The 27,995-nt window shown below is 33.6% G+C and overlaps 2 protein-coding genes across 2 annotated transcripts; one reads left to right on the forward strand and one right to left on the reverse strand.

Moving 5' to 3' along the window:
* The first annotated feature begins 5,519 nt into the window (after positions 1 to 5,519).
* Positions 5,520 to 23,185, forward strand: LOC145603632 (putative callose synthase 8). The gene is made up of 42 exons (XM_081659577.1): positions 5,520 to 5,868; positions 6,793 to 6,893; positions 7,294 to 7,415; positions 7,538 to 7,619; positions 7,720 to 7,815; positions 7,979 to 8,107; positions 8,203 to 8,295; positions 8,380 to 8,471; positions 8,629 to 8,755; positions 9,289 to 9,426; positions 9,513 to 9,589; positions 9,682 to 9,877; positions 10,478 to 10,487; positions 11,384 to 11,499; positions 11,584 to 11,701; positions 13,278 to 13,606; positions 14,282 to 14,334; positions 14,432 to 14,492; positions 14,636 to 14,717; positions 14,807 to 14,856; positions 15,704 to 15,790; positions 15,878 to 16,009; positions 16,096 to 16,190; positions 16,267 to 16,351; positions 16,439 to 16,599; positions 16,723 to 16,846; positions 16,932 to 17,077; positions 17,155 to 17,293; positions 17,566 to 17,717; positions 17,820 to 17,926; positions 18,019 to 18,141; positions 18,252 to 18,320; positions 18,446 to 18,614; positions 18,720 to 18,840; positions 19,178 to 19,297; positions 19,377 to 19,492; positions 19,938 to 20,021; positions 20,221 to 20,333; positions 20,411 to 20,640; positions 20,968 to 21,816; positions 22,381 to 22,566; positions 22,669 to 23,185. Exons 1-42 carry the CDS (start codon positions 5,586 to 5,588, stop codon positions 22,903 to 22,905), a joined length of 6,000 nt encoding a protein of 1,999 aa, XP_081515703.1. The 5' UTR covers positions 5,520 to 5,585; the 3' UTR covers positions 22,906 to 23,185.
* LOC145603631 (serine/threonine-protein kinase ZRK1-like) lies at positions 23,009 to 24,160 on the reverse strand. Its single transcript, XM_081659576.1, has one exon. The coding sequence runs from the start codon at positions 24,154 to 24,156 to the stop codon at positions 23,155 to 23,157; it is 1,002 nt and encodes a 333-aa protein (XP_081515702.1). The 5' UTR covers positions 24,157 to 24,160; the 3' UTR covers positions 23,009 to 23,154.
* Between the last annotated feature and the right edge of the window lie 3,835 nt (positions 24,161 to 27,995).

Below are 27,995 nucleotides of genomic sequence, written 5' to 3' on the forward strand. Positions count from 1 at the left end.
AAATGACCATTTGAAATAAAAGTTTAGCGCGATGCAAGAATGGGCGCGACTCCATCCTTACAAAGTTAGTCTAGGATCCCATCTAACTTTTATTATAAAATAAAATGTAAATACCAAAAGAGAAGAGGACATGTTGATCAAACAAGCCTCGGAAAGCCACGGGCTACCACCTTGTACCCCAACCCATAGTTGTCAATACTCTAGAAGTGCATGCTTTCCAGAGTTTTATTGCTCATCCATGTTTCACTTTACGTGATAACAATTTTAATTAATAGCCGACTCATTCAAGTAGACCATACATAACAATCATACATCAATGCACTTTTAATCTTATTTAGGACAATGGTGATCACATAACAAATTGACCTTTAATTCCATTAAACTTCAAAATTATTCAAAATTGTTGAACATAGTCAACTCACCTAGCCATTTCGGCTTAATCCACCTTTACTCAACATACTAACAAGTTATGATTGAGTAATAAATAAATAATAATAACCTTGTGGAATAATTAATAAATTCATTCCACTTAAACCATTCAATTCCAATCCTTTAATAATCCAAATGTGGTTAACAAACCAATCCAATAAAATATGTTTGTATCAACATTCCATACAAACAATTAATCCAATATAATTCAACATACTTGCATCCATAATTCCATACAAGCATAATTAATTCACCAAAACATGCCTCATAAACATAAATACATACATGAATTAATTAAATATATAACCAAACAATGTACATCCAAGTGTTCTCTAATCAAAAAACTAAGTTCAATCCTTTTGGTACCTAAACATGATACTACTTGCAACGAAGTAGACATGTACGTACCTCGTACAATCTTTTGTGCCACTTATAATCACTTAAAGTTCTCCTAGGGTAATCACTTCCTAGAAAACAACCAACAATTAATATTACTAACCCAAGTAATTTCCAACAATATAATATGATGAATAACCTCTTAAAACTTCAATAAAAACATATATTTATGCTTAATTAACTTTAAATATAATTAATTTTATTAATCAAACTCAAGGATAAAATTTTAAGCATAAAAAAAAACTTCGTTAAAAATCAAAAACTGCCCGAAAATCATATTTGAAGGCTGAATTTGGCCACGAGAGGGTGGTGCTTACTACCAACAGTAGTAAGTCTTTCTTAAAACATTGTTTCCACATGGAAAACACTACTTTTTTGTCAAAATTGGATGACTTCAGAACCTGATCGGGATTAAAACGGGATTAATATTAACGAACCGAAATCTAAACATTAAAACACGAATTTATGTGTTCAAAATAATCTGAAATTAAGTTAAACTAATTAGTAGTATAATCACCAAAATTTCAAAACATCATTACTATAAAAGCCCTAAATCAATTATTCATAAAAACCCTAAAATCATGATTTTCAATAATTAAAAATCCTAGGTTATAAAATTTACAAAAATCTGAAAATTATAACATTTATAAAATCTAAAAATATAAATTTTAATCATCAAAATACAATTTGATACTAATTAAATTAATTTCAAACAATAAAATCAAAACCCATAATCAATAATTATAATTACACAAATTAATAAAACAAAGGAGAAAGAAAATAAGACTGACCTTTTGTGTGGGGAAATTTTTGGGGATGTATGGGGTATTTATAGGAGAGAGGGTAGTAGGGTAAGTAGAGATATTGGGCCTCATAAAATTAATGGGTCAATTAAGAAAGTAAAGTGGGTTTGGTTTGTTTATTGGACATAAATTACAAAAGGAAGATTAATAAAAAGTTCTTTGTAATAAAATCGTTTATGATCCCAAAAATAATTTGAAACTTTTGAAATTAAATCCTAGAAAAATACAAATAAATATCATAAATAAAATATAATTTCATTTATAATATATTTAAAAATATGGGGGATTACAAAATTATCTTATTAGGCATGATTTTGTATTTACTTAAATTTGGTTCGAATCGGATTTCGGTTTCAAATTATTGGTTTTTAATCGGTTCGGTTCTCATTTAGGTCAATCAATTTTTGGCAGTTAAACGATTTTCGTCTTCTTTTAATGCATGTAATATATGTTTTCTGCCGTAAAAAAAGTAATGTATGACTATCCTAAAATTTACTTCCAAAATGACAATTTAATTTCATTACTTTCTCTTTGTATATTTCTCATCTAGTAACTTACTCAATTTCAACATTATCAATTGTAACACTTTCAACACTTTCTTTTCTTCTATAGTTCTTCTGATGATTCCTAAAAAAAAAAAGTGTTCTAATGAAATTAGATGCAGGAACCTTCCAAAAAAAAAAATAAAATAAAAAAAAACAGTTAAAAAGAAGTAATGATGATGCATGAACATAGTCAAAATTTAGTCATGCGTAAAATAAATTGACGATGAACTAATTACTAACTTAATCGATACTCTATTACGTAAAAATGTACTCCGTAGTAAATATGTGTGCATAATTGGATTACATTTATAATTCATTTTAACGTGACTTTATTCTTTATTTTATATTTCCTTAGTTTTTAAATTTTGCAACCCACACCAGTCACAATATTTAAGAAAAGTGGGTCTCACATGATTTAATATACTCCCTCCGTGTTTTAATAAGTACAAAACGTTTTGTGTGAGACCGGACTCACGTGACACCGGGCTCAACAATAAAAGGCCAACAAAAAGGCGTGGGCTGACTAAACCCGATCGCGAGGCCCGCGACACTAACTCCGTATCAGTACCGCTTATCATTTCAACGAGCAGCGCGAAACATCCATATCCTCGCACCAGATGCACCTCGCCTCACCAGATTCTCTCTCCGTCCTCCTTATTCCGTAAGCACTTCCTTTTTTAACTTTAATTTCTCCTGTTTTATTTTTATTAAACTTCAACTTTCTCTCTCATACAACCAAAAATGAAGTTATAGGAGAGAGAAAATCGAATCAAAAATCTAGTATGACTAACAGTTACCTTCTTACCAACTTTATTGTTTAAATTTTATTTATTTATTAATTTAAGCATTTATGATTAATCTTATCTTGTTTATTACTAAAACAGAGCTTCCAACAGTAGAAGTAAGAATTGAGCATTTAACAGTTGAAGCAGATTATTATGTCGGTACAAGAGCTCTTCCAGCGCTACCAAATGCTGCTCGTAATTTAGCTAAAGGAGTCCTTAGTTTGATTGGTATTATGCTGGCTGAAAGGAAAAAGCTCGCTACCCTTGAAGATATTTGTTATACCTGACCAATTATAGCTATTACCAAACATTATAAGTCTAATACTTGACCAATTATACCTATTATCAAACAAAATAAATCTATTACCTGACCAATTATACCTATTACCAAACAAAATAAATCTAATACCTGACCAATATAAGCTATTACCAAACAAAATAAGTCTAATACCTGACCAATATAAGCTATTACCAAACAAAATAAATCTAATACATGACCAATGTAACCTATTACCAAACAAAATAAAAGTAATACCTGACCAATATATCCTATTACCAAACAAAATAAATTCAAAACCTTTCCAATATATCCTATTACCAAACAAAATAAATTCAAAACCTGACCAATATATCCTATTACCAAACAAAATAAATCTAATGCCTGACCAATATATCCTATTACCAAACAAAATGAATCTTATACCTGATCAATATATCCTATTACCAAACAAAATAAATTTAAAACCTGATGAATATAATTTATTATTATCAAAAAGATTAAAAAACGGAGGGGGAGTATCAAATATTCAACAAATATGTTACTACGATATACTCTAAAAAGCTTGATAGATAATGAAGTTTTACTGCACAAAATGCAATTCAAGTTGTATGAATGCTTTTTAATGGATTATTCTTGTAAAATGCAGCTATATGTATGGGATGACTCAAAGTATATTCGGCTTTATAAGTTCATATTACCAATAAAGCAGCCGAGAGCTTCTATTTGGGAACATCAGTGCAAAAAATTAGTACAAGTCATATAAGTTATTGACGAAGAATAGAAATTTGAGAAGGTCGCTAGCTCGCTGCCATTGTTGAGATTCCTTTCATGGTTGAAGGTTTGCAGAAGAAAGCAATAGAGATGATGAAGAAGAATAAGAATTAAAAAAGAATAAAAATCGGGCCGCGCGCGGGCCTATTAATGGAATGGACTCATGTGAGTCCGTTCTACACAATATTTTTCCTAATCCGTATTACACTTTGACCGACACATAGTTGCAGACAAAATAATTGACTTAAATAAAATAAGAGGTAAGTGGAATATTAGGAGTATTAAAAAATTGTAAAAGAAAGATAGTGACGTTAGTAGTTTATTGAAAAGTAATGAATGTGAGAGGAAAGAAATAATAAAAAATATTAGTGGGGTTGGATGAGGATCATGAAAGGAGAGAGATATTATATTCAAATGTAGTTTTTTTGCCAAAAAAGGAAATATAACACTTATTACAATACGGCCGCATGAAGTGTAACACTTATTAAAACACGGAGGGTGTAATTAAAAAGGAGGTGAAAGATTGTTAGGAGTATAATTTAGTGGGCCATGAGATTAAAAAAAAAGGTAACTACAACTTTCAATAAAAAAACTTTCCAATTATAGTGTAACATTATTCGATTTTGGATTAACTAAAATACGGCCTGGATCGGTTTTCAGATGTAAATAATAAATTTTAATCGGTTTGATTTACATTTGACCGGCCGGCTTAGCCGTTAAATGATTTTAGTTTGAAATTTAACAATGCTACCTAGAGATGTATTGTTGTTTTGGTCGAAATTTGGTAGTGGACAAAAGTACCCATTACCTAATACTCCCTCCGTGTTTTTCTAAGTGTTACACTTTCCATTTCCGACCGTGTTTTTTAAATGTTACACTTCCTTTTTTTGGCAAAAAGCTACATTAAAATATTATATATCTCTCCTCTCATGGTCGCCACCCAAACCTACTACTACTTTTTTTTTAGTATATCTTTCCTCTCACATTCATTAATTTTCAATAAACTATTAATCCCACTATCTTTCTGTTACAATTTTTTAATACTATAACTACCCCACTTATCTTTAATTTTTATTTAAGTAAATTAAATTGCCTAAAACTATGTGCCGGTCAAATTGTACACTTAAAAAAACACGGAAGGGAGTAGGGGTTTATCAAGCCCAAGTCTACTTTCCCAAGCATTGTCCACTCTCCCTCCTTCCTCTCTACAAGATAGCCCCAAACTTAAAACCAGAATCATTCTATTCATCACTTTTTGGATCTCCCTTTCTTTTCCATTTCAGCTAATAAACAAACCCGCTCATTTTGACACATTCAAAAAAGTAACATCCATCCTTGCTTCCCTCCTTTTCTTTTTCTTCACCAAACCAATTCAAAAGCAAAAGCACATCCTAGAAAGAGATCACACTCACATTCATAAAGCACAAAAAGCTAAAGATAACCACGTTAAGAAATCCCAAACTTACACATACATACACAAATTACACTATGCCTTCGTTATCAACTTCAATTATATATATAATAAATTCACTACTCGTGTTCGAGCTCTTTACACTTTTAATGGTAGCTATCAACTATGTCGTCGACGTCGTCGGAGATTGTTTTAGCTGAACCAATTCAAGAGACGTATCATGAAATTGATGAGAGGGATATTCCAAGTACAAGTAGTGGAATTACAAGTAGTAGTAGTAGTAGGAGTTTTACAAGATCAATTACTTATGGAGATGATGATTATGATAATTATGTGCCTAAACCCTTTGAAAGTGAGAAGTTGCCTCTTTCTTTGGCTCCTGATATTCGACGATTTCTTCGTGTTGCTAATCAGATTGAAACCCAAGAACCCCGTGTTGCTTATCTCTGTATGTTAATTTTTATTTTCTTTTATTTTTGGATTCAAATTTGTTTATATTTTTTGTATGATTTTTCGGGTTTTTGTGTAGCATGGATTAGTTGTATTTATCCGTCTCTAAAACTTCTTTCCTGTTTAAACGTTGAGGGGTTAACAATTTAATTACATAATGTAATTGGTATGTATGTTTTGCTTGGTTTTATGTTGAATTTAGTTATTTTAATTGGAGCTAAGCTTTCCATTATTGGAACCTCAAAAATATTAAAATATTGGGTACTACCATAATATAAATTCCGTACATGTTAAAGTAAAATGCTATGTTGCAAAAGATGATATGAATATACTAGTATGATTTAGAAATTTTATAATTCTCATAATTTTTTCTTTTTGGGGCTCTTGAGAAATTTATACGGAGTTTGTTGATTTGTTTGGAAAAAAAAAAGCTTTATATATGTAGCTAAAATTATGTTTTGTAAAATTGGCTAGAAATTGCATTCGAAATGCATTATTTTGATCATCATTATGTTCAGTTGTGTACTACTTTTTTCTTCCTTTATTTTTCGAAAAGTTAGTACTCCGTATATAAATAGTGTAAAAGTCAAAAGTGTTGTGACTACAAAAAACAATAGACGAAACACATATGTCATCATTCTAGAAATGTTATACATGCCCCAATAATCTAGCTTGGACTGTTGGAACGATGTTGTGGATGATACTGCATTCCTTAGTTGTTGCAGCAGTTGGAAAATGGACTAAATCATTCATATTATGATAATTTTGAATGTAATTGTAAGTTGTAACTGTATGCTATAAAAGAGACTGTGTAATCGTTTTGGTGTTTGATATGATGCTGGTTGCTGAGTTTTCAAAGGCGATCCTATTGTTTGTGTTACACTGTTACAGAACTCGTACACTGTATTCTTGTTTTGTGCAGGTCGTTTCCATGCTTTTGAGAGAGCACATAATAAGGACAAAAAATCTAAAGGGCGTGGTGTTCGGCAGTTCAAAACTGCATTACTTCAGCGCCTTGAGCAGGTAAGATAAGTTCTTGTTCTCCAACTTAAATAGAATTCCGCTATATCATCATATCTTATATCATTGTCTTTAAGGATAATTGGTTTATAATTTGGTACAACTGTTGTACTATCACTCATTTAGTCCTAAACCACAATTTTCTATCTAAAATTCCTGTATGTTGGCTTATAATTGTTCCATGATATAACCCTTTGTCAGTTTGTTGCCCGTTCTGTGCCACTTCCCTTAACTAGGCCTTAGTATATACATGTTTATATGCTTGATGCCTATATTTTGTCGTGCTTGCATTGATGGTAATTGGTAAATAATACGTGTAATAGTAAAATGCATAATCATTTGGATGAGACATCCAGCTGTTTTAAATGTCCCTGACTTACTTGTTATGCTCTTCAAAAAATAGGATATGGAAGGTAGTATTGCTAGGCGGAAAGAAAAGAGTGATATACGTGAGCTTAGACGTGTTTTTAATGGATATAAAGATTATATCAACAGACACACTGGAACTGAGGAATTCATCAACAAGTAAGATTTACACTTACCGTGTTCAGAATTAATGTTTTCTTTTCTTTGTCAAACTGAGTAATAGGTGATTACTATTAGGTTGACTTGATGGATTTGTAGGTTTTGAATCTAATATTTTGCAGAGATAAGTTTACAAATGCACGGGACATTGCTTCTGTTCTGTATGAAGTATTAGTTGCAGTTACAAGAGCAACTGGTCATCAGGTTTTATTTTTTCTGTCTTTCTGATTCAATTCATCACCAGCAATTTAAGAAATAATGCTAACAGCATTCTTATTGCTCTTTTACCCACCTTTCCCAACAGGTTCATGGCGATAGAGGCTCAATTGATCATGTCACGTACAACATCTTGCCACTGGGTAATGATGGTGTTCATCTACCTATCATGGTACTCCCTGAGGTGTGTTATTTCTGAACAATTCTCTACATAATGCTACATCTACATATTCTTGTTTCTTCTTTTTGATGGTATTATATGAACTGTGCTGTGCTAGCTGTTCTTTAGGATGCTTGAGATATATTAGTTGAACTTTTTTGGTAACAGAACAGAAAGTTTACTGCAGATCAAGGTTGCTGTAGCAGCTGTACGCAATATTCGTGGTTTACCATTCATGGATGAGTTCAAAAAGAACAAATCTCCCAGGGCTACTTATGACATATTTGACTGGCTTGGATTTATCTTCGGGTTTCAGGTCCTTTATATACTCTTTACTGACTAGTGTAATAACCTACTGGAGGGCTTTCGTTGACTCGATATCTGAATACTTTCAAATTTTACTGAAACCAGAAAGGAAATGTTGCCAACCAGAGGGAGCATCTAATTCTACTGCTTGCCAACACCCACATCCGGCAGAGCCACAAGCTAGCATCAGTGCTGCAGGTAATTGTTTGGCTTGACTTCTTCTCTGAGATAACAACTTTCAACTGTTCATCATTATGATCAATATCTTGTCTTTTTATGAAGTTTTCTGATGGAGCATTGGATGGACTAATGAGAAAATTCTTCAAAAATTATACAAAGTGGTGCAAGTTTTTAGGCAAAAAAAGCAACATTCGGTGAGTGAATACCAATGAGCATTTATCTAGGACTCTAGGTGACACAATGTCAATAACGTTTCACCTTGTCATTGAATGTTATTACTTTCTAGTTAATATTTTGTTCTGCATTATACTTTTGGGCATGGATTCTAAAGGGAATGACTTATTTGTGCAGGTTACCCTATGTGAAACAGGAAGCTCAACAATATAAACTGTTGTATATAGCACTTTATCTTCTAATTTGGGGAGAAGCAGCAAACTTGCGATTGATGCCAGAATGTCTTTGTTATATATATCACCACGTAAGATGAAAAAGATCCCAAAACCTTTTTGAATGAGTAATCATGTATGTTTGTTGTAGTTAGACTGCAGTTTTCCTATGTCCCTAGTATCACTTCTCTCTCTCTCTCGCTGTCTTAACCCTTTCTCCGGTGTAAGCAAAAGTATCATCTCAGATTTGTTATGAAACAAACAAACTCTTGGTTGTATCATTATTAATAAATCTAGTAGGGAATTTACTATGTCTAAATTGCATACAAGAATCAGCACCAATTTGGAGAATCAACACCAGCATGCAGAGTTTATTCTCTTTACTTGCAACTATGACTTATACTTAAATTTGCAATAAGAGGAAAGTCTCACGAAATAGGGTCTATTAGCTGTATCATTTTATTTATACTCTTCCCTTGCTGAAAGATTGAAAGAAACTTGTGATAGTTGTGTTTGATGTTCTGCATGGGTATCGAGTGTATAAGGCATATATGCTCTGAAATTTCCAGTGCTGTTTTTTATGAATAATGTTAGTCAGCTCTTGAAATTTTTATTTCTTGTTCAGATGGCGTATGAGTTGCATAGCATGTTGACTGATGCTGTTAGCTTGATGACATGGGAGAAGGTCATGCCAGTATACGGAGGAGAGGACGAGGCTTTTCTAAAAAAGGTTGTTGGACCAATTTACAATGTTATATCTAAGGTGAGGTCCTCAGACTTATATTCTTTCTTTGCTGGTTTCATTCTTTGAGTCTTAAACTCATCCTAATTGCATACATATGTATCAAGGAAGCTGAGAAAAGCAATAGTGGAACTGCTGATCATTCCAAATGGAGAAACTATGATGACCTGAACGAGTACTTCTGGTTAGATTGAGAGTTTCCTATACCTGCTTGCTAATTTCTTTTTTTTAATTAAAATTCATAGGCCTTAAATGTTTGTGATTGTATGCATGCAGGTCACCGGATTGTTTTTCAATAGGTTGGCCAATGCGTACAGATGTTAATGATTTTCATGATTTTTTCTTTGTGAAGAAGTCTGCTAATGATCGAAAAAAGAAGAAGAAATTTCATGATGATCAAAGTAAGGGAAACATCTTTGTTCGCTTTAAGAAGTTTTTAGGAAAGAGCGAGGTGAAGGATGAGGAAGAAGGAGTAAGCCATCTCCTATTTACTTGCTAGCTCTTTCCATTGCTTAGATGCATTTTTTTTTTAGTTGATGACTATTTTTTATGTGAAATGTCTTTTTCCTTTTCTGAGTACTCTTATAATGTTGAGTTTGATCGAAATATTAATTGAATATTGAGTATGATCTCTGTTGGTTTTGGCCACAAATTATTTTACTCTTTTTCCTTTTTGATCAATTGCGTAATTTTGAGTTTTTGGCAGAAGAAAGGCAACTGATTGATTAGAAGAAAAATTAATAATCAAGAAATTTTGTATAGCTCATTAGAGAAGATTGCCTTACATCTCAAAAAAAAAAAAAGAAAAAAAAAAAAAAAAAAAAGAAAAAGAAAGAAAGAAAAAATGCTTGCTTCTCTCTCATCAGCTATATGATGACAATGTTCAAATTGAGTTCCTAAGTTGACAAGCCAAGATTTCACTGCCGTTATCACCTAAATTTTGGAACGAAGATCATAAAGTAGATATTGGGAAAATGGATTGATATTGGAGTGAGCTCCCAACTAGTTGCTTTTTGACGTGGGTAATTGCAAAGGTTAATTCCTTACATGGAGCACTACAATGATTTGCAAGGAAATAACAGGTGCTTCTCTAATGAGCAAGATGCAACTTCTGATAATTCTGTGACATTGTGAGCACTAGCCGCAGCCTAAGCTTGCTAGATGCTTTTGGACAATATCGGCTGATGGATCAAGGGATCTTGGTCCGTTAATATTCGTAACATTTATCCGTGTATTGGTTTGTGATCTTTCCACTGAATCATACATCTTGGAGGATAAGGGTTTAGAAAAAGGGAAAGTTTTTTTGCTGATAACCACCCCTCAAGTCCAAGTGATTCTGGTTTTGCTGAAGTGAAACTTGGAAATATTAAGCTGTTGATATTTCACAAACTAGAATATTCTTAGAAAATGAATATGGAGGATAGTTGAGAAATAATACTTTATTATAATTCACTCTCTTTTATAATTTCTTTAGAAGACAACAATCATTTACTTCATTTGTAACCTCTTCCCAATTATGTACACCAGTCTGAAGAATCAAGAAATTTGGTGGTATGCTGATATGTATTTCTTTTCTAATAGAGATTGAGTTTTTCTATGTTAATGGTTTTTTTTTTTTTTTTTTTTCCTAATTGTTTGCAATGTAATTTACATCAAATTTGAAGCTTGGTATTGGTATCGGGCTACTTAAGCCTTCTAAATTCTATGTCCTTTTCTTGGGTTGGGCAGTCTGGATTCGGTAATGCACAACCTGAGCAATATCTAATCTGAGCTTATTTGTGTGGATTCTTTATGTATCTTTGCACACATATTTTATACCAACATTATCTGTTTGATTAAGGCTTAGCTTTTGGCGGTTTGGCTTATTTGTCAGGATTTCCTGCAAATAATTAGTCCAAAGGAGGACAGTCAAAATCTGTTATAATTTTTACAATCTGTTTTCCATGGCAGATTCTAGAGACTGAAGACAAGACTGAAGACAAGGACAGTCAAAACAAATGGCTGGGGAAAACAAATTTTGTTGAGATTCGTTCTTTTTTGCAGATATTTAGAAGTTTTGATCGAATGTGGAGCTTCTTAATTTTAGCCCTTCAGGTAGGATTACAAGCTAACTCAACTAAAAATTGATGTTATATGATGTTTATATCAATAACCGAATTCCTTGTTTTTTTTTTTCAGGCACTAATTATTATTGCATGTCATGATGTTACCTCTCCTCTTCAGTTGATTGAGACAACAATACTTGAGGATTTAAGTAGCATCTTCATCACATCTGCAGGACTCAAAGTTGTACAAGGTACGGCGTTTCCTAGCAATTTTAACTTAAATTATGCACTTAAAATACTGTATGTTATTCTACGTGATGGCAAGGAAGTATCTTGATAACTGTTTGTGATAGATAAAAAACACAAGTAAAAGAACTGAGGATGAACTTATTAATTGGTGTCCACATTTCATTGAAGATCAAAGACCTTGCATTCATCAAAAGATACAAGATCCACTTCGTGGTATCCCACTTTATGAATCCTGTTATAATCAACTGAAGTTCCTCTCAATTCAAAAAATCTATTATATTTTCTTTTGAAAGAGTTATTCACGTCATGATTTGTGTATTAAGCAAGAAAATGACATTCTAGTTTCTATAAATGGCAGTCATTTTCCTCTATAACTTTCCCATTACGATCATAAATTACATCACTTGCTGTATGTCAACATCAATTTAATGATACTTTAATCCTCAGCAAAATAATTTTAAAAATTTCGTAGTGTTTAGGCCATAAAGTGCAGAATAATAGAACAAGGATGTGGTTTCTTGAATTAATAAGAAGATTGGGGCAACACTCAACTGGATTGTGATTTGTGGAGTGGGGTGGTTTTGAGAGTTTCTAACTTTCTATGGATCCTTAGTACTTTTTAACTGAGATAAAAACTTTGAATCAATACAAACCTCATTTTTCAAGAAATCAATTTCTTTGGTTCAGACTTTGGTTCAGTCACATTAGATTGCTAACCTAGGAAATAATTTACCTGGCATACTACACTATTATTTTAACACACCTTAAAGTATAACTTAGCTACAATATTACAAAGAGGAAACTTTCTCTCTTTACAGTTTACACCATTGTAGAAGTACTTTAAAATCTGGCATTGCAAGACATTCAGTTGATGCTGCAGCCAGAATGCTGGTCATCAATCTGGGATTCCTTACAAACCTGCAAAATACTTTCTCTGTTATTTATTTATTTTTTTTTTTATAAATTTTGTAACATGTCCCATGACATGCATTTTGAGGAAGTGATTAGAGAATGTAAACGGAAAACCTTATCAGTATAATTTATACACCTAATACCCTTACTCTTCCCTCCTGCCATTGTTTAAATCATTTTGATAATTTGTTCCATTTACCTACTTTCATCGTTTCAGTAAAGTGCGTGACATAAGGCTATGTTGGAAGTTAATGAAAACAGAGGATGTATGTAATTAAACTTACATGAGAGTATAGAGAAGGAAAAAACAATTAAGAAAGAAATTTGTTTCTTCATTTATTTCCTGTTTATGTTTACTCTGCTTACTGTTCTCAGCAATAGCCCTTAAATTTTGCATCGGATTTCTCTTTTTCATTTTTCCTGGGGGATTGAGGGGATGGTGGCCACTGACAGGTTTAATTTTTACTTGTAATTCGAAAAAACATGATTGAACCATCAATTCTGAGAAATGAGTTAAAAAATGACTGATTTTTAAAGATCGATATACTTTTTATACTGTTAAGTGTTAACTAAAGTACTAGTATATTTTACAACAAATTTTCACTGATATATGAGCTGCTGAACAGTTATATATCAATATAATATTATTAATTATTTATTTTGCAGCTATTCTTGAGATTGCTTTTACATGGAAAGCTAGGACAACAATGGATGCCAAACGGATCTGGAAATATGTTTTGAAGCTAATTATTGCTTCAATATGGGCAATAATTCTTCCAGTATACTACGTGCACACGAGAAGGAACTATACTTGTTACTCCATTCGACCTGGGACCTTGCTAGGAAAGTGGTGCTATTCATCATACATGATGGCAGTTGCTGTTTACCTTATTGGTAATGCAGTTGACGTGATCCTTTTCTTTGTTCCCGCAATTGGTAGATATATTGAGACCTCAAATAACAAGATCTGTACCTATCTATCTTGGTGGACACAGGTACATGGTTGGATAGTAGCTTCGAATATATAGCATATTTGCATGATAAAAATATGTAACATTCTATATTATGAAAGACACTTTTGAACTAGTAAGAATCAATAGTTTCCAAAGATTATTATTCGAAAGTCTTACTTTTGTATATATATGTCAAAACAAGTCCCTAATGTTACTAGTAGTAGGTTGCATGTAGTTTAATCTTTCTATATTAGAATGATTTTCAATTCTTGTATGATAGGTAGTCTGTGATAATTCAAGCAAATGTATAGTTCTACTATCTATATATTGTTTCATATGTACTAAAGAGTCTACACTCTACACTCTACAGCGTGCCCTTATTTGTCTGCATTGGTGTACATGAGACGATACTAGTTTAGAGTTTAAAACATGTTCATGTTTTGGGTTGCATCAAAAGATGCTGTTCTGGATAAATCATCTGAAAACTATTTCATTTATTGATTTCATGTTGACTTCTTCCTTCACTTAAGATACTTGGATACACTATTTTGTGATCAGCCCTCTTAGAAAAAAGACCAATGTTTCTGATAATTTGTTGTTTGAATTTGATACTTGATTCGATATATTCATGTAAGTATAATAATGCATGCTTAAGGTATTTCCTCATTTCAGATATTATATCAGTTTGTGTTCTGACAATTTCTTTATGTGACGTAGCCTAGATTATATGTTGGCCGTGGAATGCAAGAAGATCAAGTTTCCTCATTCAAGTACTTACTGCTATTGCTTTACCTCAGTTTTTGTTGGGTTTATTTTCTTGTGCCAGAATGTTACGTATTGAGAGATGCCTCACTTATTTTTTCCTAGGTATATGTTATTCTGGGTGCTGCTACTACTGAGCAAACTGTCTTTCAGTTATTTTTTTGAGGTGAGTACATGTCCAAATGTTTGTTCTTCCTGTTTCGTGACCATACAAGTTTAATCACTTTTTCAGTCTATTAAGGTAACCTTATTGCCTATGTTTCTCAGACCAAAAAAAAATAAAAAACCTTATTGCCAATGGTTTTGCAGATAAAGCCACTTATAGAACCAACCAGACAAATGATGCGAGTCGGCTTGCATAGATATCAAAGGCGTGAGCTATTTCCTCATGGTAAACTTTATTCCCCTCTTAATAGTAGACTATAGTATTTTTTTGTTTGGTTGCCTAGGAACTAATTACATGACTTCATACTGGTTCAGTCAAGAGTAATGCAGGTGTACTTGTTGCTGTTTGGGCTCCTATTCTTTTGGTAAGTTTATTTGAATCAAGGATGTAATTACATTCATCATTGCCTACCTAACAAATGTTTAATTGTATTAGCTAATACTCTTTCTATGGAAAATAATGTTTCAGCTATGTTGACATGTAATGCTACTAATAAGAGCATAGATGCTATACTTTAGTCTAAAACTATTATCAGTGTTACTTACCGGTCATTATCATTCAGTCAATATATTTCTACCTAATGCATATTGTTTCAGTGGGACAGTGATTTTTAGCTGAACAATGGAGGAAAGGAATTAAAGTAGACATAAACATTCCCTTCTATCTTCCCTCTCCCCCTCCCTCATATAACAAAGTCGCAATAGTAACATTTTGAATTTGATGTATTCATGTTTAATTTGATGGAAGAAAGATGAGAAACTCTTCTCTGAGATGGTTTGTGTGCAGAATTTGTCGAGAAAGTCCTGCAAGGATTTTCTATGAAATATGGCTTTCTATCTTTCATGCCAACCCTTGCTTCCTTTATTGCTTGGGGGAAAGGAAAGAACATGAAATATTTGTTTATCAACTCTTTTTGTTTGGGCAAAAAGTTGACAAGTTTGCTAATTCTGAATAATTTCCTGCTTTCCAACCAAAACTTGTCGGTTGAAGGTGATTGTGTGGTTATGTAACAATTGCTCCTGCATCATTGTGGCTGTCAATCTTTTGGAAAAATTTGTTCAGCAAAAGTGATCAATGCCTCTCGATGTCCAAAAGATTCTTGTTATTTATGCATTAGTAACATGAGTTTGCATGCTGTTTTAGGTAGTTAAAGAACAGTGATATTGTTGATTTATAAAAACAATTTGACATATTCATCTTTTGTCTTTCAGGTATATTTTATGGACACACAGATCTGGTATTCTGTTTTCTGTGCACTTTTTGGTGGCATTTATGGAATTCTGCATCACCTTGGTGAAGTATGTCTTTATTTTTTTTATCTTCCCCCTCGCTTCCTCTTCTAAGCTATGTTATTTATCTTAGTCTGGCTTGTGCTATACATACAGATACGGACTCTAGGAATGCTACGAAGTAGATTTCAGCTGCTGCCTTCAGCATTTAATGCTCGCCTGATTCCACCAAATTTAAAAAATGATAGAGGCAGAATAAGCAAAGGAATCTTTAGTCAACTAAAAAAGGTATTATTTTGCAAGTTAGTCACCTGTAATAAGTCAATTGGACAAATTTTGGATGCCTCTTACATTTGTAACTAATCCTTTCATAGGCATCTGGAGACAAAAAGGGTGATTTAGCAAAGTTTGTTACAATGTGGAACCAAATAATTCTCAGTTTCCGACAAGAGGACTTGATAAACAACAGGTAAGTAGTATTTGATAAGAGATTTAAATCATAAGCATTCCTTAGAAAGATTCTTAAGTGGTTTTTCTGTTTACAGAGAGAGGGACTTGATGATTATGCCCTTGTCAGAAGAAATATTATCCGGCCATGTTCGTTGGCCTGTCTTCCTTTTGACAAATGAAGTAAGATGTGTCTAATAACCTTTCTAAGAACTTTTGCTATGATCCTTTAATAAGGCTTACATTGTCAATTCGCATCTATCTGATCAGTTCTCAACGGCATTGAGCATTGCTAAGGAATTTGTTGGGAAAGATGAAGATCTAATTAAAAGAATAGGAAGAGGTAGCCTAATGTACTTTGCGGTGAAAGAGTGCTACAAGTCATTGAAGTATATTTTTGGAATCATTGCTGCTGGGGAATTGGAGAAGAGGTACGGGACAGGAATTATTAGACTCATCTTTCCTCTTAACTATTTTCCATATCTATGTGCTGTATTTCCTTCATTTCTCTTCGGGGTTATGGTTCCTCCTTATGGAAATCCCTGGCTTTTCAGAATTGTTTCAGGTATTATATCTGAAATCGATGAAAGCATCCAAAGCTCTACCCTGCTTGAAAAGATTCAACTGAGTGAACTACCAGCTCTACATGCCAAATGTGTAGAATTGGTTGAGCTACTGGTAACTTTTTACAAATTAATAATATTGTGTTCCTTTTCTTTTCATCTAAATTTTAGTCAGCTGGTTAATTGGTCGTGTTGCTCAGGTCAAAGGAAATGAGCTTTATCATGTTGTGGTAGTAGATGTGGCTCGTCATGTTGAATTAGTTGGTGCTCTTTATGTTCAAGTAGTGAAAGTACTCCAAGACATATTTGAACTTGTGACAAATGAAATGATGATAAATGGTTCCAGGTTTGTTTTCGTTGTTCAATTAATTTTATTTAGTTGTTATAAACTTATTGTTAACACTCAACTTGAAATGTGCGCAGAACTTTAGATACGCTCCATTCTTCTAATCAAAATGTTGAAGATTCAGCATTCTTCTCTAGGGAGATTCAACCAGAAATATTTGCATCGAAGGACTCTATTAATTTCCCATTGGCTAATGATGGGGCGCTCCATGACAAAGTAATTTAGATATAACTTCGCTGTCTATATTTATGTCGAATAGTTTCATAAAATCTTCTCATCCATTAATAATCTAAAGTCATATTGTGGATCCAAACTTCTTTTCTTGTCACTTAAACACCAATTTGCTTACAAGCTGTGCTGATACATAGTGGGATAAAGGTTTAGGAAATTGTTGCTCTAGTTGTCTTCATTGATATTTTGTGATCATAAAATTGCACAAGGAAGCAGTGTATATTATTCATCCCTGAACTAATTTTGACTGTAAACAGATAAAACGCTTTCTCCTGCTGCTTACAGTCAAAGACAAAGCTATGGATGTTCCTGCAAACTTGGATGCTCGGAGGCGCATCTCTTTCTTTGCCACTTCTCTCTCTATGAATATGCCTGCTGCTCCTAAAGTGCGAAATATGCTATCATTCAGGTCAGCATTTTAGCTTACATGTGCTTTAGTCATCTGTTACAGTAGACGCCTATGTTCTTATGTATGAGATCTCCTGGTCAAGCAAATCTCTTTCTGTTGCAGTGTGTTGACCCCGCATTACATGGAAGAAGTCAAGTTTTCTATGAAGGAACTTCTATCGAGCCAAGAACAAGTATCAATCATATTTTACATGAGAAAGATATATCCAGGTTTTTCTTTTTTAATATCATAGTTCTTTTCTTCACAGCTTGTATCTGTTTGTAAAGACTTGCCTCATGACAATGCTACTTTACACTTCCAGATCAGTGGAAAAATTTCTTAGAACGTGTGGATTGTGAAGATTTAAATGATTTGCTGGAGAAAGACAAAGAGGCTGAGCTTAGGGATTGGGCTTCATTCCGAGGTCAGACTTTGAGCAGGACAGGTAGAGAAAGCACAATGCTAATATGCAATGATGATTTATTCTAATACCAGTTTCAAATATATGCTTAGTTCCTATTTAACCTCTATTTTCATTTTCTTTGATGCTAACAGTCAGGGGAATGATGTATTACAAAAAAGCCCTAAAATTACAAGCATTTCTTGACATGGCAGAGGATAAAGGTATATTCGACTGAAAATTAGGATTTAACTTAATGATCTGCTAGCTTCTGACATGATATATGAAGTGCTTTTTCGCCCCTTGTGAAAAATTTATCACTTAACTAATGAATGCATTGATTGTTCAGATATTCTTCAAGGTTATGATGCCATTGAGAGGGGGAATGAGAGTCTCTCTGCTCATCTGGATGCATTAGCAGACATGAAATTTACATATGTTGTTACATGGCAAATGTACGGTACATGCAAAAGAGATGGTGATCCACGTGCGCAGGACATGCTTGATCTGATGACTAGGTAATTATTAAGAGTGAGTACTATAATTGATTCCTAGAAAAATTGAAACCGTAGTTGAATGTAATTAATATGGCGACTACTGGATCAAATGATCAATGACGACAGGTACCCAGCTTTACGTGTTGCTTATGTTGAAGAGACAGAAGAAACAATTGCAGATGAGTCTGAAAAGGCTAAGGTTTATTCGTCTGTGCTAGTTAAAGGTGGAATCAATGGTCATGACCAGGTAAAGGACAGTGCAAATTGTTGAAATCTTAAGGGTTGCAATATGAGAAAATGGCCTTAAGAGAATTCTTACAGAAGAAAGGAAAATCATAGAAAACTTCCCACTGGACCAACCAACGTTAATCACATGTTCTGTACTTTTGTTAACCATTAATATTAGGTTTTCATATGTAAAACAAAATAATATGCATAATAGCTATGATTATAGTCAGACATATAAACTCATTGTATAGATTAACATGAAATTCTGATCTTTACAACCTATATTGCAGAGCATTTCTCATTATAAATTATAAAACTATAAGCAGTATAGTTCTCATATTGATACAATTTGGCAGGAGGTGTATCGTATAAAGCTTCCTGGTCCGCCTAATATAGGTGAAGGAAAACCAGAAAACCAAAACCATGCAATAATTTTTACACGTGGTGAAGCCCTCCAGACAATAGACATGAATCAAGTATGTTTGCTACTAGGTAATGGTGTAAAAGATTTCATTACAAAAGTTCTTGTCATTCTCACATTGTATGTACTCTCAGGATAACTATTTGGAAGAAGCTTACAAAATGAGAAACATACTGCAAGAATTTTTTGAAGACCGAGGACGCCGGGCTCCCACTATAGTCGGTTTGAGAGAACATGTATTTACTGGAAGGTCAGTCTATATGAACTCATTGATGTGAGTGCTCTTGGCTATGCTCAGACTGTAATGAATGTCAGACTCGAGTATGAGTTCAAGTCTTACATGGACATTATAAATTTGAAGATGTGGACATATCAGACTCGAGTTTGAGTTCGAGTATGAGTATGAGTATGAGTTCAGTCTTACATGGACATATCAAGAGTCTACAACTGTTTTTTTTCTTTATCTTATCTCATATTGTGTCTTGTACACTTTGTTTTCATAATGAACTCCCTGGATGTGAGAAAAAGTTTATATCTTGCAACAAAGTAAAAAAAAAAAAAAAAAAAAAAAAAAAAAATCTCTTTGATTCATCTAGCTTAAAGTTGTCAGCGTATCACTGTGTTGCTCTTGATATGCAATTAATTTATCATTATTATGTAAGCTAATCTAATGATTGTTATTACCTGTGACTCAGTGTTTCTACCCTAGCATGGTTCATGTCGTACCAAGAGACAAGCTTTGTGACCATTGGCCAGAGAATATTAGCTAATCCTCTCAGGTAAGTTTGATACAATGCACCATGGATAAACTCATTTTCTGCCTATTTGCACAAGTGCATGTCAACAATTCTCATTTGCTACTTGTTAGTTTGAGATATGCTGTGTTTTCCATAATTATATTTTTAGACTAGTATATAAATTCAGCATGATAATATTTTTTAAATCACTTTTGCTATTCCTCCACATTTTCCTACACAGGGTACGGTTTCATTATGGTCATCCAGATATATTTGATAGAATATTTCACATAACACGAGGAGGTATCAGCAAAGCATCAAAAACAATAAACCTAAGCGAGGATGTTTTTGCAGGTAGAAATATGTAGCCATCTTTGTTTTTGTAATCATGTTCTGTAATTTGTATGGTGAAGCACCTTATTTATGTGCAGGATTCAACTCTGTACTGCGGCGTGGATATGTGACTTATCAGGAATATATCCAAGTAGGAAAGGGTCGTGATGTAGGACTAATACAGATATCAAAATTTGAAGCAAAAGTAGCTAATGGAAACAGTGAACAGACTCTAACCCGTGACATTTATCGTCTTGGGCAGCAATTTGACTTCTTCCGGATGTTATCATGTTATTACACTACCATTGGTTTCTATTTCAGTAATCTGGTATGTTTTTCTATTCCCTCTCTATGACTCTATTTGTATATTGTTACTTTTATAAGATTTTCATTCTGTAGAACTTTGTCATTCTACAATTAACATCTCTATTATCTTATATTTCCTTTCAACACTTCCTGCTTTTCTTGCGTGCTGTTATTTACTTATTATGCTACTGTTAAAACAATATGTTACATTGTTTTTCTTGTTAACGTGCATCTTAATTACTAAACATGGTTTTAAATCACATGCTGAATCAATTTTTAATTGTTTTAATTCTTTCAGCAAATATCTTAACTTCATACTAACTATAATTATACTGCTGAAACCTTGCAGGTATCAGTTATTTCCATTTATGTGTTCCTCTACGGGCAGTTGTACCTTGTTCTTAGTGGACTGCAAAAAGTACTCATAATTGAAGCTCGAGTCCATAACGTACAGTCCTTAGAAACTGCTCTGGCTTCACAGTCCTTTATACAACTAGGACTCTTGACAGGTCTACCTATGGTTATGGAGATCGCATTGGAGAGAGGATTTTATACAGCTCTTAAGGATTTTGTACTAATGCAGCTGCAGCTTGCTTCTGTATTTTTCACCTTTTCCTGTGGAGCAAAATCTCACTATTATGGCCGAACAATTCTCCATGGTGGTGCCAAATATATTCCTACAGGTCGCAAGGTTGTGATATTTCATGCCACCTTCTCAGAAAATTACAGATTGTATTCAAGAAGCCACTTTGTAAAAGGGTTTGAGTTGCTGCTACTGTTGACTGTTTATGATCTGTATCGGAAATCCTATCAAAGCAGCATGGCATACGTTCTGATCACCTATGCAATCTGGTTCTTGTCGCTGACATGGTTGTTTGCTCCATTTCTGTTTAATCCTTCTGGCTTTGACTGGCCAATAATTGTAGATGATTGGAGAGATTGGAATAAGTGGATACGGCAGCAAGGTGGTATTGGAATACCACCTGATAAGAGCTGGCAGTCCTGGTGGGATGACGAGCAGGAGCATATTCGCCGTTCCAGATGGAGTTCTAGGATCATTGAAATAATTCTCTCACTAAGGTTTTTCGTGTATCAATATGGTCTGGTCTACCAATTAGACATTTCCAAAAACAGCAGCAATTTTATTGTGTACGTGCTCTCATGGGTTGTCATTGGTGTGATTTTTCTATTGGTCAAGGTAAATTTTATAATTTTCTTTTTCACACATTGATTTTGCATAACTTGCTAACAATTAGTATACAATCATTGACAATGCTATGGAGAAAAACCATACTGAATTGCTATTATAAGGTAAAGATGGATCTAATTCTCGTAGTATTATGACGGGATCAGAAGTCTTTAGGGAACCCTCCATATCACAATGTGATCATCAGATCCTGTTAGTAATGAACAGCTATCATCAAGTGATCACGTAATAAATTGATGCAGCTCCCTTAGCAGTACCTATAGAAATTAGAATTTTAATATTGTCAACTTGCAATTTAATCTAATGAGTAATAATACTAAGGAACTCTAATGGCTCATCCAATGTTATGCTGCTGTTATAATTCCTGGAAATTTTTCCCAGTTTGGAAATGCTTATAATCGTATTGTCACCAAGTTTGAACCAAATAATCTGAGCTTCTGTATCGTTTGGTCATTGAATTATGCTTTATCTACAATCACTTCAGTTTTTTTTACTACTGATAGCTAATCAGGTTTGGATTAATTCTCATAGGGATGACGTTTATTTGTTGTACAGATAGTGAATGTGGGAAGACAGTCGCTCAGTGCTAATCATCAGTTTTTGTTCAGACTATTCAAAGCATGTCTTTTCTTGGCTGTTATATCTACTATCATCACGCTTTCGCTCTTATGTAATCTTTCTATCATGGACTTGATTGTATGCTCCCTGGCCTTTCTTCCCACTGGATGGGGTTTGATATTGGTAAGCTAGTTGAAAACATTTTCTTTCTATTTTCCTTTAATTCTCTAATTAGGAGTTTATAACAAACCTTTACTTCATATTACTGATAATCTTTATCTTCAGATTGCACAAGCTCTAAGATCACTGATAGAGAACACTGGAATCTGGGACTTTGCTCAGGTTTTTGCTCGATGGTATGATTTTGGTATGGGTGTGGTCCTTTTTGCTCCCATCGCCTCATTTTCTTGGCTTCCGATTGTTTCGGCCTTTCAAACTCGGTTTCTTTTCAATGAAGCCTACAACAGGAGGTTGCATATTCTACCTATTCTTCAAGGTCAAGGGAAAAAGAAGTGCACTTAAGTTGCTCAGGGTAGCTCATTCTTCTCTATGTATAGTCAAATCATATTAACAGAACCTTAGGTAAGTAAAATAACATAGGCAATTTTTTCAGAACAATATAGGAATTATATTGTGTAGCTAGAGAACAAATAAAAGTTGAAATGATATACAGATTAGCAGTAATACCAGTATTTTAGGAAAACTATTGCAACAAGTTGTCCCTCAAAATTTGAACAGCTAATAACATTTATTTGAGATAATTCAACAAAACTAATAAGAGTCTGCAATTTTCTTAAGCTCACTTGCAACTTCAATCATACTTGGTCTGTCATCTTCATTTTGATATGTGCATCTCCAAGCAAGCTCGAATACTTCATGCAATTGCTGTTGCTTTCCACTTTCTTCTATTTCACATGAAATTTCAGGATCTACGAACATACTGATCTTAAGATTTTGGTCATGTTCCCGTATTCTTCTAGAAATATGAAAGTGGTACCAATATGTAATCTTGTTGCGGCCAACCAAAAGCTCAAAAAGTAGTACACCAAAACAATATACATCAGTTTTTTCTGTCAACCTTCCAGACGATATATACTCAGGTGCAGATCCACCTGTAGTTCCAACTACTGCATCATTTACATGATCTTCACCTTCAGGGATCAACACTGAGAAGTAGTACCCTGTAAGCTTCGCTACATAGTCTTTGTCAAAATATACATCTTTAATGCTCAAGTTTCTGAAAATCACTGGCCTACAAAAACCATTTTGGAGGTATGCAAGGGCATATGATATTTCGGAGCCAATTTTTAACCTGAGTTTCCATGGAAAAAATCCTGTATCACTGATAATATCTAGAAGACATCCTTGATCAGGGAACTCATACACAATAACTGGAAGTTCTGTTTCGAGGCAACAGCCTATCAGCTTTAAAGAATTTTGATGCATGCACATTTGTGTTGCTGTTACAATTTCTCGAACAATGCCTTCCACACCAACATATGAGTGTGTGCTGTGAAATTTCTTGATGAAAACAGCTCGGTTGCCCTCATCTATTGTACCGCGGAATGTTTGGTAATGAGCATCTTCTATCATATAATCTGAAGAAGTGAAGGTGCTCATCTTTGTAACTTCGGCAGCCGAGAAAACATGGATGGGAAGATTCTTCCCCTTACAGAAGGCAATGATTTCTTCTTGTAGCAAGCTTCCATTCCTTGTGAAGTTGTTTTCACATTCCTTCAGTTTCTGTTTTGTCCAACATCTGAATGTCATCATATGAATAAAGAGACTATGATACTCTGTGGAAATGTGTGATCGGAAGGTGGAAAAATGAACTATACTTGTATGGAATGTGCATAGGCGCATAACCTTTGAAATATTGCTATCCAAGTCAACTTTGGATGCTCATCATTTCAAAGTCATTCATTAGCGCGTAAGTTTGTGGGCCACAGTAAAATATTGTTCTAAGAATTTTGTTCATGAAAAAATATAATTCCTATATTTTCTTTAGTCATTCATTTCTATAGGAATTATAGTAGATGTAAAATTCTTAGGTAGATCCCGTCAAAAAAAAAAAAAAAAAAAAAAAAAAAAAAAAAAAAAAAAAAAATTCTTAGGTAGATGTAAAATAACATACACATATTGTGGGTTTTCTTTATCTTCATCCTATAGTTAAAAAGAAATATTAGAGGGTTAAAAAAAATATGAAGGGCTACAGTAAAATATTGGAGGATTGCAATACAATTAGTGCTGTCAAATTTCAAACCGAAACCGTTTAACTGCCCGAAACCGACCGACTCAAATGAGAACCGAACCGATTAAAAACCGATTTTTTTGAAACCGAAAACCGACCCGAACCGTATTTTAGTAAACCAGAAACCGAATCGACCCGAATAATGTTAAACCGTATAAAAACCGAACCCGTTGACAAACCGAACCAAATATAAACCGAACTGAAATAAAACCGAACCGAAAAAGAACCGAACCATATCTAACCCGAAACCGGTTCCAACCCGAAACCGTTTAAACTGGCAAAAAAACCGCTTACACCGAACTGTTAGCAAACTGCTACCCGTTTACACCGAACCATTTAAAAACCGAACTGATTGTAAACCGAACTGGTCATAAACTGAACCGTTTATGAACCAAACCACTTCTAAATCGAACCGTTTACAAACTTTTTTATATAATTAAATGGATTTTTTTTTTTGACGGGAATATAATTAAATCGAACCGTTTACAAACTTTTTTTTTTGACGGGAATATAACTAGTAAGATCAGTATGACTAAACTTGAAACAGAACATAATATGTATTTATAAAATCAATGAGAATTTGTTTATAATATGATGCCTAAATATGAAATTATTCGCGACTTTATATAAAACTTGTGAACGCAAAAGGTTAGCAAGTACTATCAAATTTCAACCCAAAACCATTTAACTGCCCGAATCCAAACAACTCGATAAACAATTTATTTTTTGAAACCGAAAACCGACCCGAACCGTAATTTAGTAAACTTGAAATGGAACCGATATGAATAACGTTAAAGTGGTTAAACCATCGAAGAACCGAACCAGTTATAAACTGAACCAAAAAAGAACCGAACCAGTAAAAAACTGAACCGAAAAAGAACCGAACCAGTTATAAACTGAACCAAAAAAGAACCGAACTGTTTCTAACCCGAAACCGTTTCCAACCCGAAACTGTTTGAACCGGGATAAAAACCGTTTCACCGCACCGTTAACAAACCGCAACCCGTCTGCACCGAACCGTTTACTACCCGGACTGTTTACAACCCGAACCGAATTAAAACCGCTTAAGAATAAACCGAAACCGAATCGAACCGATAACTATTTAAACCGAACCAAAACCGACCCGTGAGACAATTAAACCGATTCCAAACCGACCCGATTAAATACCGAACCGATTTCAAACCGAACCGAAACCGAACTGTCAAACCGTTTTGACAGTGCTAAATACAATAATTAAAGTCATCATCTTTTCTAAAAAATTGTTGATATGGTTTTAAAATTTTAGTTACTGAAGTCTATTTCAATGTTGTCAAAATAAAGGATTTAAAACACATGACAAGTAAAATAATAAGGTATATTACTTGAAAATTGTTGGTTATTTTGGAAAAAAAGAAAATTTATATTAAGGAAAGAGAAAAAATATTGGAAAAGTATGCCAACATCACTAGAGGAAACATATTTGAACTTGAGACCAAATACAACATGAATTTCTTAAGTACATAATTTGTAACAAGACTATGGGATTTTTCACCATGTCATCCTTTTGCCAAAATATATAAATCATAATTTACGTCACTAAGGTTTTAAATCAAAGAGCATTGAGGTACACACAGCTATTGATATCACTTATTACACATAATCAAACATTAAAAAAATTAAAATCATCAGTATAATCTTGTGTGTTTAGAATTTATTTCCTTTTTCGATGATTGGTTTACTACGAAATTTGAAATTTTTTGAATGAAATTAAATTCGACACAAATATGAGATATGGTTTAAGATATCATTCTTTAGTCTTTCCTTATCATTTAACCTAGATAGCATCATCATTATGTTGTAAATTAATTAATAGATTCAGATATACATAAAACATTATGTTAGACCTACAAATGGGTCGTTCGGTTCGGGTTTGAGTTGGGTCAATTTTGGGTCAGGTGAGTCGGGTCAATTCGGGTTTCGAGTATGACCCGGGTCAAGTATCATGTCGAATTCGGGTATCGGGCAAATTTCGGCTCGGGTCGATTAGGTTTGTTTGGCTCATACTATTTTTGGGGTCAAGTATATTCGGGTCATATTCAGGTCGGGTCATGTTCGGTTTGTTCTATTTGTGGATCAAATTGTAATTTCATATTTTGTTGTTATTATTGTAATAAAACTATCAATTCAGTTTATGAGCTTGGGTACGATTGGAGTTCAACAATTTGAATAATTTTTTACACTAGATTTTTTTTATTTAAGTTATAAGGTAATTTTAGTTCAGGACATTTCATGTATCTGGTTTGTTTAGGTCAAACATTTTGAGTCGATTTTAGGTCAGGTCAATTTTAGCTTGGGTCAATTCCGGTATCCGGCCAACTTCGGATCACGTAAAATTTGGGTCTAGTCAGTTCGGGTGTCGGATTAACTCCATTTTCGAGTCAGGTATGAGTCATGTCAGGTCGATTTCGGGTCTCAGGTCCAATTCGGGTCGATGTTTTTGGGTCAATTTGGGGTCACAGGTCGGGTCATCGGGTCTGGGTCATCAAGACTGCCAGGTCTATATGTTACTTAAAACACGGTCAAACCCTCACCAAAAATAAAATACATATATTAATCGATAACCTAGAGTGCATTTTAATATTAATCAATGTCTAAGAGTGCATTTTGAATAATCGATGTCCTAGAGTGTATTTTGAATAAATAATCAAACAGTTAAAAAATATTAATTCTCGAAGTAGTAACACATCAAAAACCAAGAGATCGCAAAATATGTGGTCAAACAATCGTGATGAATAGTGTGAAATTCTAATTGTTGCAATATTACTACAACGGAGGAAGTATTAAAATAACTTTGGCATTCAATTGTAAGAGGTTTCATTTGTTGGACTGTCATATTAGAAATATTGAGAGTTACAATCAAGTGTTGTATGATTTTAAATCAAATGTTGGAGGGCTAGAATTAATTACTAGAGAGTTAAAATTAAATCACGAAGGGCAGTTAAACACAACTATTATAACTTATTGTCAAAAGTACTATAATTTGTTTACAATTTATATCCTTATTCAAAATCGTGTTACTATAAAGGAAAATTTATAAATTACCACCCAAAAAGGGACCTGTTTTGAAATTACCACCCCTTAAATTAAATAAGTTCTCAGTATTACCACCTTTTTTGGAATTCCAGTGGAATTTCTGTTTGGGGCCCCACCCAACGGTTAATAACGGCTACTTTGACTCTTTTGACTGTTTTCCTCCCCGATTTTCTTTGTTTATAAAGTCTCCAGCTTCAATTCACGATTTTTGCCCCAATTTCAACCAAATTTTCTCAAATTTCAGTTGTTATTGTTTGAAGAATTTATCCACTGAAGTGCAGACTCTCAA

Source organism: Chenopodium album, chromosome 22, assembly GCF_948465745.1.
Source record: "Chenopodium album chromosome 22, dcCheAlbu1.1, whole genome shotgun sequence".
Classification (NCBI taxonomy): Eukaryota; Viridiplantae; Streptophyta; class Magnoliopsida; order Caryophyllales; family Amaranthaceae; genus Chenopodium; species Chenopodium album.